Consider the following 12,189-nt stretch of genomic DNA (forward strand, 5'->3'; position numbering starts at 1 on the left):
AGCACTTTGAAAAAGTGGTCTGTGGTATCTGGCTCTCGAGATTCGGAGAACGATGCCTCTTCGATTTTTGAGAAAGCAATCATGCTGGGGGTCTGACTCTCGAGATTCGGAGAGCAGTGTCTCTTCGATTTTTGAGGAAGTAATCATGTTGGGAGTCTGGCTCTCGAGATTCGGAAGGCGGTGCCTCTTCGATTTTGGAGCAAGCAATCTTGTTGGGAGTGTTGTCTCGAATGTGAGTAAAGGTTGGACATGTTTGCTAGTCTACCTTGCCACGAAGCACAAAGGTTGACACACAGGGACTTTCCAATTATCCAGCAATGGTACTGTTCCTTTACCCTCTCTTCGATTTTGAGAAAGTAGTCATGTTGGGAGTCTGGCTCTCGAGATTCGGAGGACGGTGCCTCTTCGATTTTGGAGCAAGCAATCTTGTTGGGACTGTTTTCTCGAATGTGAGTAAAGGTTGGGCATGTTTGCTAGTCTACCTTGCCACGAAGCACAGAGGTTGACACACAGGGACTTTCCAATTATCCAGCAGTGGTACTGTTCCTTTACCCTTGTGGGTAATAATATGGTAGCTAGACCTTCAAAATTTATGTGTCTAAACTTTGTTAGTGCTGTTTCTTTGCTATTCTTTTACCTTTCTTGGTCAGAGCGATGTAGTGGGAGCTGCAAGCTTCACGTGCTCAACTTTGGCAGAGAACTTTGGCAAAGTGATCTGTGGTACCCATGAGTTATTGTTGCATGTGGGAAGTGGGTGATTGAACAGTAAGATTCATGTGCTTTCTACTTCACCAGAAGTCTTCGACAAAATGCCCATAATTTCTGCAAAGCTGAGTGTGCGTGTGACAGGTGCTGACAAGGCTAGAAAAGTAGGTGCCTCTTCGATTTCTGAGATCGGCCCTCGTGGTCTCTGAGCAGCCCAGCTTTTGAGAAAGCGAGCGCCTCTTCGATTTCTGAGATCGGCCTTCGTGGTCTTTGAGCAGCCCAACTTTTGAGAAAGCAAACGGCTCTTCGGTTTCTGAGATCAACCCTCGTGATCTCTAAGCAGCCCAACTTTTGAGAAAGCAAACGCCTCTTCGATTTCTGAGCAGGCGCCTCTTTGATTTCTGAAGCTCCGTCGAGTGCAGATTTTTATAGAGGCTGGCATTAAGTTCCAAAGCACACTTGAATCTCCACCAGTAGAAGCTTCATTCTTGCACTTCTAAGATCTTGATTTGTCCGACCTCTTCTCTCTTCAACACCTTTGAAAATGTCTGGCCCCTCCGACCGTCGTTTTGACTTGAACCTTGTTGAAGAGGCAGCCCCGCCTTCTCCAGACAACATATGGCGCCCATCCTTCGTCTCCCCAACTGGTCCTCTTACCGTTGGGGATTCCGTGATGAAGAATGATATGACCGCTGCGGTGGTGGCCAGGAACCTTCTCACTCCCAAAGATAACAGACTACTTTCCAAACGGTCTGATGAGTTAGCTGTTAAGGATTCGCTGGCTCTCAGTGTTCAGTGTGCAGGTTCTGTGTCTAATATGGCCCAACGCCTATTTGCTCGAACCCGCCAAGTTGAATCATTGGCGGCTGAAGTGATGAGTCTCAAACAGGAGATTAGAGGGCTCAAGCATGAGAATAAACAGTTGCACCGGCTCGCACATGACTATGCTACAAACATGAAGAGGAAGCTTGACCAGATGAAGGAAACTGATGGTCAGGTTTTACTTGATCATCAGAGATTTGTGGGTTTGTTCTAAAGGCATTTATTGCCTTCGTCTTCTGGGGCTGTACCGCGTAATGAAGCTCCAAATGATCAACCTCTGATGCCTCCTCCTTCTAGGGTTCTGTCCAGTACTGAGGCTCCAAATGATCCCCCTCCGGTGCCTTCTCTTTCTGGGGCTCTACCGACTGCTGAGACTTCTCCTAAGCAACCTTTGTGAAGGCTCTCTCTTGTGTGTTTATTTTGACTCATGTATATGTACATATTTGTAGCTTATCGGGGATATCAATAAATAAGCTTTCCTTCATTTCAACGTATTGTGTTAAATACACCAAAGCCTTCTTCGCTAAGTTCTTTGAATTTTCTTTTGTTGAAGCTTGTATGTTGAAGCTTTCTGAGTGGAGCATGTAGGTTGGGGTAGTGTTCCCTTAATTTCCCGAGTGAGGAAAACTTCTTGGTTGGAGACTTGGAAAATCCAAGTCACTGAGTGGGATCGGCTATATGAATCTTAGAACGCCATTGTGCTCGATCCTGTGTCATGTCCTTCGTTAGATCCAAGTACTCTAAGTCTTTTCTTAGAGTCTCTTCCAAAGTTTTCCTAGGTCTTCCTCTACCCCTTCGGCCCTGAACCTCTGTCCCATAGTCGCATCTTCTAATCGGAGCGTCAGTAGGCCTTCTTTGCACATGTCCAAACCACCGTAACCGATTTTCTCTCATCTTTCCTTCAATTTCGGCTACTCCTACTTTACCCCGGATATCCTCATTCCTAATCTTATCCTTTCTCGTGTGCCCACACATCCAACGAAGCATCCTCATCTCCGCTACACCCATTTTGTGTACGTGTTGATGTTTCACCGCCCAACATTCTGTGCCATACAGCATCGCCGGCCTTATTGCCGTCCTATAAAATTTTCCCTTGAGCTTCAGTGGCATACGGCGGTCACACAACACGCCGGATGCACTCTTCCACTTCATCCATCCAGCTTGTATTCTATGGTTGAGATCTCCATCTAATTCTCCGTTCTTTTGCAAGATAGATCCTAGGTAACGAAAACGGTCGCTCTTTGGTATTTCTTGATCTCCGATCCTCACCCCTAACTCGTTTTGGCCTCCATTTGCACTGAACTTGCACTTCATATATTCTGTCTTTGATCGGCTTAGGCGAAGACCTTTAGATTCCAACACTTCTCTCCAAAGGTTAAGCTTTGCATTTACCTCTTCCTGAGTTTCATCTATCAACACTATATCGTCTGCGAAAAGCATACACCAAGGAATATCATCTTGAATATGTCCTGTTAACTCATCCATTACCAACGCAAAAAGGTAAGGACTTAAGAATGACCCTTGATGTAATCCTACAGTTATGGGAAAGCTTTCGGTTTGTCCTTCATGAGTTCTTACGGCAGTCTTTGCTCCTTCATACATATCCTTTATAGCTTGGATATATGCTACTCGTACTCCTTTCTTCTCTAAAATCCTCCAAAGAATGTCTCTTGGGACCCTATCATACGCTTTTTCCAAATCTATAAAGACCATGTGTAAATCCTTTTTCCCATCTCTATATCTTTCCATCAATCTTCATAAGAGATAGATTGCCTCCATGGTTGAGCGCCCTGGCATGAATCCGAATTGGTTGTCCGAAACCCGTGTCTCTTGCCTCAATCTATGCTCAATGACTCTCTCCCAGAGCTTCATTGTATGACTCATTAGCTTAATACCCCTATAGTTCATGCAATTTTGTACGTCGCCCTTATTCTTGTAGATAGGCACCAAAGTGCTCGTTCGCCACTCATTTGGCATCTTCTTCGTTTTCAAAATCCTATTGAAAAGGTCAGTGAGCCATGTTATACCTGTCTCTCCCAAAACTTTCCACACTTCGATTGGTATATCGTCTGGGCCTATTGCTTTTCTATGCTTCATCTTCTTCAAAGCTACAACCACTTCTTCCTTCCGGATTCGACGATAAAAGGAGTAGTTTCTACACTCTTCTGAGTTACTCAACTCCCCTAAAGAAGCACTCCTTTCATGTCCTTCATTGAAAAGATTATGAAAATAACCTCTCCATCTGTCTTTAACCGCGTTCTCTGTAGCAAGAACCTTTCCATCCTCATCCTTGATGCACCTCACTTGGTTTAGGTCCCTTGTCTTCTTTTCCCTTGCTCTAGCTAGTTTATAGATATCCAACTCTCCTTCTTTGGTATCTAGTCGTTTATACATATCGTCGTAAGCCGCTAACTTAGCTTCTCTGACAGCTTTCTTCGCCTCTTGCTTCGCTTTTCTATACCTTTCACCATTTTCATCGGTCCTCTCCTTGTATAAGGCTTTACAACATTCCTTCTTAGCCTTCACCTTTGTTTGTACCTCCTCATTCCACCACCAAGATTCCTTTTGGTGTGGGGCAAAGCCCTTGGACTCTCCTAATACCTCTTTTGCTACTTTTCGGATACAACTAGCCATGGAATCCCACATTTGGCTAGCTTCCCCCTCTCTATCCCACGCACATTGGGTGATTACCTTCTCTTTGAAAATGGCTTGTTTTTCTTCTTTTAGATTCCACCATCTAGTTCTTGGGCACTTCCAAGTCTTGTTCTTTTGTCTTACTCTTTTGATATGTACATCCATCACCAACAAGCGATGTTGATTAGCCACGCTATCTCCTGGTATAACTTTGCAATCCTTACAAGTTATACGATCCCCTTTCCTCATTAGAAGAAAATCTATTTGTGTTTTTGACGACCCACTCTTGTAGGTGATCACATGTTCTTCTCTCTTCTTAAAGAAGGTGTTGGCTAAGAAGAGATCATATGCCATTGCAAAATCCAAGATAGCTTCCCCATCCTCGTTTCTCTCCCCAAAACCATGGCCACCATGAAAACCTCCATAGTTGCCTGTCTCCCTGCCCACGTGTCCATTTAAATCTCCTCCTATAAATAACTTCTCCGTCTGAGCAATTCCTTGCACCAAGTCTCCAAGATCTTCCCAAAATTTCTCCTTCGAACTCGTATCCAACCCTACTTGAGGTGCGTACGCACTAATCACATTGATAAGTTCTTGTCCTATTACAATCTTGATTGCCATGATTCTATCTCCTACCCTCTTGACATCTACAACATCTTGTACCAAGGTCTTGTCCACGATGATGCCAACACCGTTTCTCGTTCTATTTGTGCCCGAATACCAAAGTTTAAACCCTGAGTTTTCTAGATCCTTTGCCTTACTACCAACCCACTTAGTTTCTTGTAGGCACATAATATTTATCCTTCTCCTCACCATAACTTCCACTACTTCCATAGATTTTCCCGTTAAGGTTCCTATATTCCACGTTCCTAAACGCATTTTGCTCTCTTGAACTCTACCCTTCTGTCCTAGCTTCTTCACCCTCCCCCGTCTAATAGGATCAAAGTACTTCTTTTGTGTGTCCCGGGTAAAGTTGATAGGAGCATATGCTCCCAAACAACTTTGAGTGGAGTCGTTCGAAAAGAAGTTTCTATGGCCCCCTTGCTCATTTAACACTGCATCCGGGTGCCGATGGAGATACAGCGACCCTTGCTCACTTATCACTGTGCTCGGGCCACACAGCGCGCCACTTACGGGTGACGCCCTAGCTTTAGCGCGATTTTGTTCTAGATTCATTTTCATAAGGATTCGACGTGATCATGGATGCCCACATCACTAAAATGAAGTTGTTTTATGCTGGTCAAGTTTTGGACTAGGATTCTCATATTGGACTTCCTAAGCTCCAAACCATTATTGTAAGACAGAACAAGGGTGGACAGTTTGGATAGCTTTGAAATTTCAGATGGAATTTGGCCAGAAAATGCAGACCATGAAAGGTTGAGATAGGATAGACTGGAAAGGTCATGGCCCAATCTCGATGGTATTTCAGAGGAATTGAAGTTGTTATCTGAGAGGTCAAGCATTTGCAAGTGAACAAGTCGGAAAAGGGTGCTGTTGGAATTGATAGAACCATAGAGACAACTGCTCTTGAGGTCAAGGCCAATGACACGACCAGACTCCGCATGGCACTCAACACCATCCCACGAACAACAGTTACTCTGATTCTGATCTCCTTCTTGAGCCCAAGATGCAACCTTCGGATAAGCAAAAGGAGATGAAGACGCTGACTTGTCTATCGTAAAGCTTTCCTTGAATTGTAACAAGAAGGAGTGCTCGTCAGTGTGGCAAAGTGTTTGTGTCTGTGTCTGCACAAATGAAAAACAATGAGTAGCATTGAGTAATAGAAAAAGAAGACAATGGAAACAGGTAAACTTGGACAACCAAGATTCCATTTTCATGGCAGTGTGTTTTTTATGGTTATAGGAAATATTGTTTTATGACTCTCGGATAATTAAGAGTGGAGAAGTTAACTTCTTTTATAGACACAACTCATGCAAAGCATAAATAAATAAAAAAGCATGAGTCGATCGATGAGTGGGTGGTGAATTGATGTCTCGATCAATTGAAGACTTGGAAGTCATGAATTCTTAGTCATGATTCTTCTTCTTTACATGGCCAGGAAACGTTTGTTTTCAAGATTCTTCTTCTTTAGGGAAGCTTTGCGTATCTAATAGGTAACCTCAGCTGAAGTCAAGTCATCGTTTGATAAAATCAGCGCATCCCCATCACTTGAAGACTTGAAGTCATTCATCGTTTGCATGTAATAATTTGCAAACTCGATCGTTTAGTTTTATTTGTACGCTCGTATGATCTTAAAGAATGTGAACATAATATACTTTGAGCAGATAAAATTAGGTGATCATCATCACTTAAAGACTTGAAGTCAAGTCGTCGTTTGCATATGTGACTCATCACAACGCTTATTGAAGACTTGAAGTCAATTCATCGTTTGCATGTAATAATTATTATGTTCACCTTTGAACAAAAGGAAAAAAAAAACCGTCTCACTGTTAGACTGAAAATTTATGTACTCATATCTAAAAACAAAATCTTAACGTATACAAGTAAAATTTTTCTAACCTAGTTACAAATACCATACCATTATTCATCCGACCCTCTTAATTATATACTAATCAGAAGGGGCTTATGGGCGTTTCGATCACCATGGCACGTAAGCTACAGAAATAAAAAGAAGGGGTATGATATTCACACACCTCTTTTTACTTCTCACACACCCTTTTAATTTTCGACCGTTGGATCGGATGAATTGAAGAATATCAAATGACAGAAATCAACAAGAGGTGAGTGAGAAGTAAAAAGGGATGTGTGGATAGCACACCCCTAAAAAGAAATGCAAATATGATGAGGAGAGCTACTTTCCAGCAGAAAGAAGTAAAGGAAGAAGCAAAAGAAGGCGGCTGTGGAGATAGAATCTTTATGGCAAGTGAAACATTTTATCTTTGTCAAAGCACAATTTGAGAGTGAATCAGTTATTAATTACTCTTGTTACTATTCTCCAATAGGCTTTTTCATGTTTCCACTCAATTTTCACGAAGATGTATTATGTTAGGTCGAGTCCTCTACGAACTGCAGGAGATAGTTGCCCATCATGCAAAGTGACTTTTTTTTTCTCACCAATCTGTTCATTTTCTTTCCACCATACTAGTCATCCACTAGCGTTGTCTCCAAAAGGGAAGCATTTGATGATATGAGATATAGAGATGGAAAAGTACATGAGTCTATAGGCTAGGGTTTAATATTTTTATTTTTCTTTAATCATCAAGAAAAAAAAGGTCATTGGATCATCGTGGTTTAACTTGTTTTCTATACCTTGTATTGTTTTGTTTTTCATCAAAGTCACTCATTGTTTTAATCATGGTTTAAAATTTCTTCGATACAGTCGAAATTTCTATGGAAATATCTAAAAAATCATATAAAGATATGGAGATGGGGGGGGTGAAGTCTAAACTTCACCTTGTATTGGAGAAACTCTTAACTTTATGATAAAATCGACATATATCGTCGATATTTTTTTATACATCTATTAAATATCGAAAAAATCGTATATTTCGTCTAAATCAATGTTTCCAATATTTCATTTTAAATTTTCATTATTTCCATAGAAAGCAACCGATATTCGATATGTCCGTCGATATTTCCACAAATTTACTTATCAATATTTCCACAATTACTGATATTTTATGCATTGGTTTTAACAGATACAACAAAAATACCTTTGGTTGAAGCTTCCTCCAGCTTGTGTCTCAATTGTTCAGGAATGTGATTATAACAAACACCTCCAAACACTTTGTGGTAATAGTCAAAGACGTATAATTTGGTTCAAGACTATAAGCCTTAATCAATTAGTACCAAAAATATGGTTTCACACTAATCCCATGACGAGAATGTTTGCAGTGATAGTGAAAGGCATGGAATTTGGTTCAAAACTTTTAAGCCTTAAAAGTGGATCCATGCATACGACTAAAAGGGAGATGGAAGAGGTGGGGAAAGTAGGTAGTTGGGAGCCGTCTACTCCGGTCAGAGCTTCGACTACTGTTTTATTTTATTATTATTTTTACAACTTTATTTTTTAAAAGGGTAAAATGAAACCTTTGAATTTTCCTAAGTAATAACATATAATTATTAAGTGTGTTGTAAGCATAATTTACTGAATAATTATGGCAGCTATAGAGAGAGAGGTGCGGCAATAGTAGAGAGAAAGAGAGAGACGTGTAATTGTGGGGTGTATTCTATTACACCCCATTGTGCATTTATTTATAGTAGTAATGAAGGTTAATTCCTTATCCTTTTAGGATTACAACTCTTAATAGGTAATCAACTCCTAATAGGAATATAAGAGATATTCCTAGATACACTAGGATTTACACAATCACATTCCTAATCTAATAGGACTCTCCCTCTTGAATGTGTAAATACTCAAGTAAATGGCGCATTAGGTCTTCGGTGATGAAGTAAGTACAATTGATGAAGTCGTCGGCATAATGAACGAATGCGAGTCTCAGATCAACGGAAGAATGCGTAAAAAATAAAACTCACAAAACCTTGCTATGGTAAAACTCAAGGTGGGGGAAAACTCATAGTCTAAGGAGAAAAGTTAGAAATTGCATTAAGTCAAAACTATACGTCTTTTGGACGCAAGTAGAAGAGCTCACAAGGGTATGATCCGTCCAGGATGGGTGCCTTATTAAAACCTAGTTAGGTAGCAAAAACCCAGTGGGAAAAATGCTCATAATCGTAGGAAAAAATAGTACATTAAGATCAAGTAAGTATACTTCTGGATACTCCCCCTGAGTTTGACATAACTTCCAAATGAAAACTACAAGCATCGCATATAAATAGTTAGGCATACCAATTCCTCGGACAAACTTCTGGAAGGTTAACTTCGGCAGTGACATCGTGTAGAAATCAACAAAGTTGTTTGGGATCGGCTTGCATGACTTCAGTCTCCTAATGCTTTGCTAATGTAGATGTAGACGCAATATGTCTTGGCGTTGACTTCGTTGATGTATCATGTCTTGGTCGGGTGGATACATACAACATAGTCTTCATGGATCGTCGTTGGGACTTAACAATGGATGAAAACAACAAGTACTTCGAATATGGTCAACAAGAACTCCTAACCATGTCTCACTTGTGGCGTAGTGAAGTAAGGTGAGTCTTGGAATGATTCGAAAATTTCGCAACTAAGGTCATATCGTGGACCTCCAAGGGCTAGGTGCATTGATGATTGAAAGAGTACCTCAGGGGGGATTTCTATGTTGTGAACAATTTGGTTGCTTAGCACAATAAGAAGCAAAATTATGTCTCTTTATCAAATGCCGAGGCAGAATATGTGGTTGTTGGGAGCTGTTGCACTCAATTGATGTGGATGAAACAAATGTTCGGTGACTACGGTATATCTCAATCCACTTTTCTTGTTTATTGTGATATCATGAGTGTAATTGATATTTCTAAGAATTCTGTCCAACATTCGAGAGCCAAACATTTTGACATGAGACATCACTTCATTAGAGATCTAGTGGAAACTAAGATTCTTACACTAAATTTTGTGCCAACTGAAAAACAATTAGTTGACATATTCACTAAAGCCCTAGATAATTGAAGGTATGAAGATCTTCAACGGTCTATTGGTCTTTCTACTATGAACTAAATTGTTTAAATAGCTACGCTTCTGGGTTGTATATGTCTTGTCAGTATACTCATCAGATACCTACATTATGTCTCTCTATATGCTTATCTTAATTGTCATACATTCATGATATTTTTTGGATTATCCTTGGATAATTACTCTATGTGATGTCAAAGGTTCTCCTTATTATCTTGATGACATCTGAAAAATCATTTTTCCAGTCACCCAAATCTAGTGGTGTTCTTGAATTTAATGCTACCTTGGTCCTAATTGAGTGGTAGTAACTTTACTTACTTTATAATCTGGACCATATGCCAATTCTCTTATTTTTGTCCTCTCCCAAAAATCAAAAATAAAATTAAAAAAATAAATCAAATGGGAGAGTGTTATATGAAAGGGGTGTCTTCAAAAGAAAGTGTATATTATCAAATGGGAAAATCCATTCATTTTGGCCTTCCATGCAATGTCATGTGTAGTGCTTCAAGATTCCCCTCCGTAGGTCATGAACCAAATTCTCTAACAAATCAATGGTGATTCATCAAAATTTCACCTTCATTCAAATGATCTTGGCACTTTTCAAATTGGTGCCTTCTCAAAGTTCCTCATCAAAGTTGGATTTTCCTTCAAGGCTTATGCCTTGCTTTTTACAAGTCTTGCCCATTGTCCATATTGTGTAGAAAGTGTTGTCTCTTAAGGTCAATGGATTATTAAAAGCTTGATTGACTTTGAAAATGCTTTTGAGATTAAATACTTGGTTCTATGATTTTAAGATGGCTACCCAAAATCCTTTCTCCCATACCTTGACACATCATTGCAAGATTATGAGCTTGTGTTAATATTATTATTAACGTTTGTGTATGCCCTTGAAGATTTGTCCATTAAGAACTGCATTGCACTTCTACTTTTTGTGTTCTTCAAATTACATATTTATTAGAAGCATAGATATTCAAGCTACATTGTACTTCATTCTCATCTAGTCATTATGTTGTTGGTTGTCTATTGGTGCAAAATTCAACTGTTATTTTGATCTCTATCATCTTAATGAGCTACAATTGGTTGTTTAGGTGCTTTGTCTATGTCTTTGCTCAAATTCATGTTTCAATGGTCATCTCTTCTTTCTGTTGAGTCATTGTCTCTTATCAGATAAATGAAGTTACAATTTAGAATTATGGGGGTATGTTTTCATGAAGCGCATCAAGTCTAGGGGAGTTTCCATTATGGGGGAGTTAATTCATAACGCATGCACCTTTTTGTGCTTACTTGTTGTTAGTCTAGTTGTTGCTACACTTTGCTTGGGCATATCCTTATCATCTATTGCATATTCATTATCCGTTGTGCTCTTGTTGTTCGTGTCATGTGTATTTGCATCAAATTTGACTATTATGTGCGATTTTCCACCTTGTCTTTGTCTTACCATGACAAAATAGGGAGAAATTTTTCATTGTGTTTCATACCTTGCAAGCCTTTTCTTACCCATGATAAATTTCACTTGTTCTTGTCTAGAGTTATTCATATGCAGGATTCATTCCTTGTCTCTTCTCTTGAGTGTGGGTGAGTGAAATTAGTTATAGACTTGGGGTATTTTGTCAAGGAAAGCCAAATGGGGAAATTGTAAAGTCTAGGTTTAAGTGTTTGGATTTCCTTGTCAAATATTGTATTTGAGTACCACATGTTCAATCTAGCTTTAGAATATACTCTAATTATGAGTTGTTACTACTGGAGGAAATGTTCATGAAGTGGCTCATTTCACATCAAAATGTTTGTTCATGCATGTGCATTTCATATCTCATTTTGTGTTGCATTCTGTCTAGCTTGATTATCTAGCCAGTTTTGCACGCTGGATTCCAGCTGTCTAGGCACATAGATTAAGACAGCCCACATGGGCTGACTGACACCTTTCTGATGGTAATCAGTTTCTGGCCATTGATCTGCCTATATTTCTTGTGCAGTCGACAAGTGTCCACAAAACGATCCCTACACCCAAAGGGCAAGACCTTAATTTTGTCAATATTGCAAGTGAAGAAGTTAAGATTCCACCAAAAAATCAATAGGCAATATGGGAAGTAGCCTAACCTCTTATAAGCCATTGCAAAAGTTTCTCCCCTCACTTGAGATACCAATACCAATGTTGTAAAGTCACTTGAATTCCATCACTTCCCATCTCATTCATCATGTCCTGCTACAAAAGGAAATAAGGAATGTCAATTAATGTTAAGATCATTCCTTCTTGTGTTGTTACTCCAAAAATCCGGGTCGAACTCTTCCGATTAGACCCAATTCTCGAGTTTCTGCTCCAGGTGGCACGGCATTTGTATAACTGCAAGTCGAACATTTGCAAATACCGACTATGCTTTGCCTATGCAAATATATGATATCATCCATTAGAGACCTAGAATGCAAAAGGCTTCAAAATAATAACTCTGAACTCGTTGACAGCG

General features: G+C 39.8%; 1 protein-coding gene across 1 annotated transcript; it reads right to left on the reverse strand.

Moving 5' to 3' along the window:
- Positions 1–5,339: 5,339 nt before the first annotated feature.
- LOC139187757 (receptor-like protein Cf-9) lies at positions 5,340–6,352 on the reverse strand. Its single transcript, XM_070804338.1, has 2 exons — positions 6,281–6,352; positions 5,340–5,906 (listed from the first exon to the last, which is right to left on the reverse strand). Exons 1-2 carry the CDS (start codon positions 6,350–6,352, stop codon positions 5,340–5,342), a joined length of 639 nt encoding a protein of 212 aa, XP_070660439.1.
- Positions 6,353–12,189: the final 5,837 nt, after the last annotated feature.

This window comes from Malus domestica, chromosome 09, assembly GCF_042453785.1.
Source record: "Malus domestica chromosome 09, GDT2T_hap1".
NCBI classification, from domain to species: domain Eukaryota; kingdom Viridiplantae; phylum Streptophyta; class Magnoliopsida; order Rosales; family Rosaceae; genus Malus; species Malus domestica.

Bases quoted from the DNA above. Each gene is read 5' to 3' on its own strand.
- LOC139187757 (XM_070804338.1), bottom strand. From the start codon at position 6,352: ATGAATGACTTCAAGTCTTCAAGTGATGGGGATGCGCTGATTTTATCA. The intron at 5,907-6,280 runs GTTACCTATTAG...TCATTTGTGCAG, and splicing joins ATGACTTGACTTCAGCTGAG to ACACAGACACAAACACTTTG.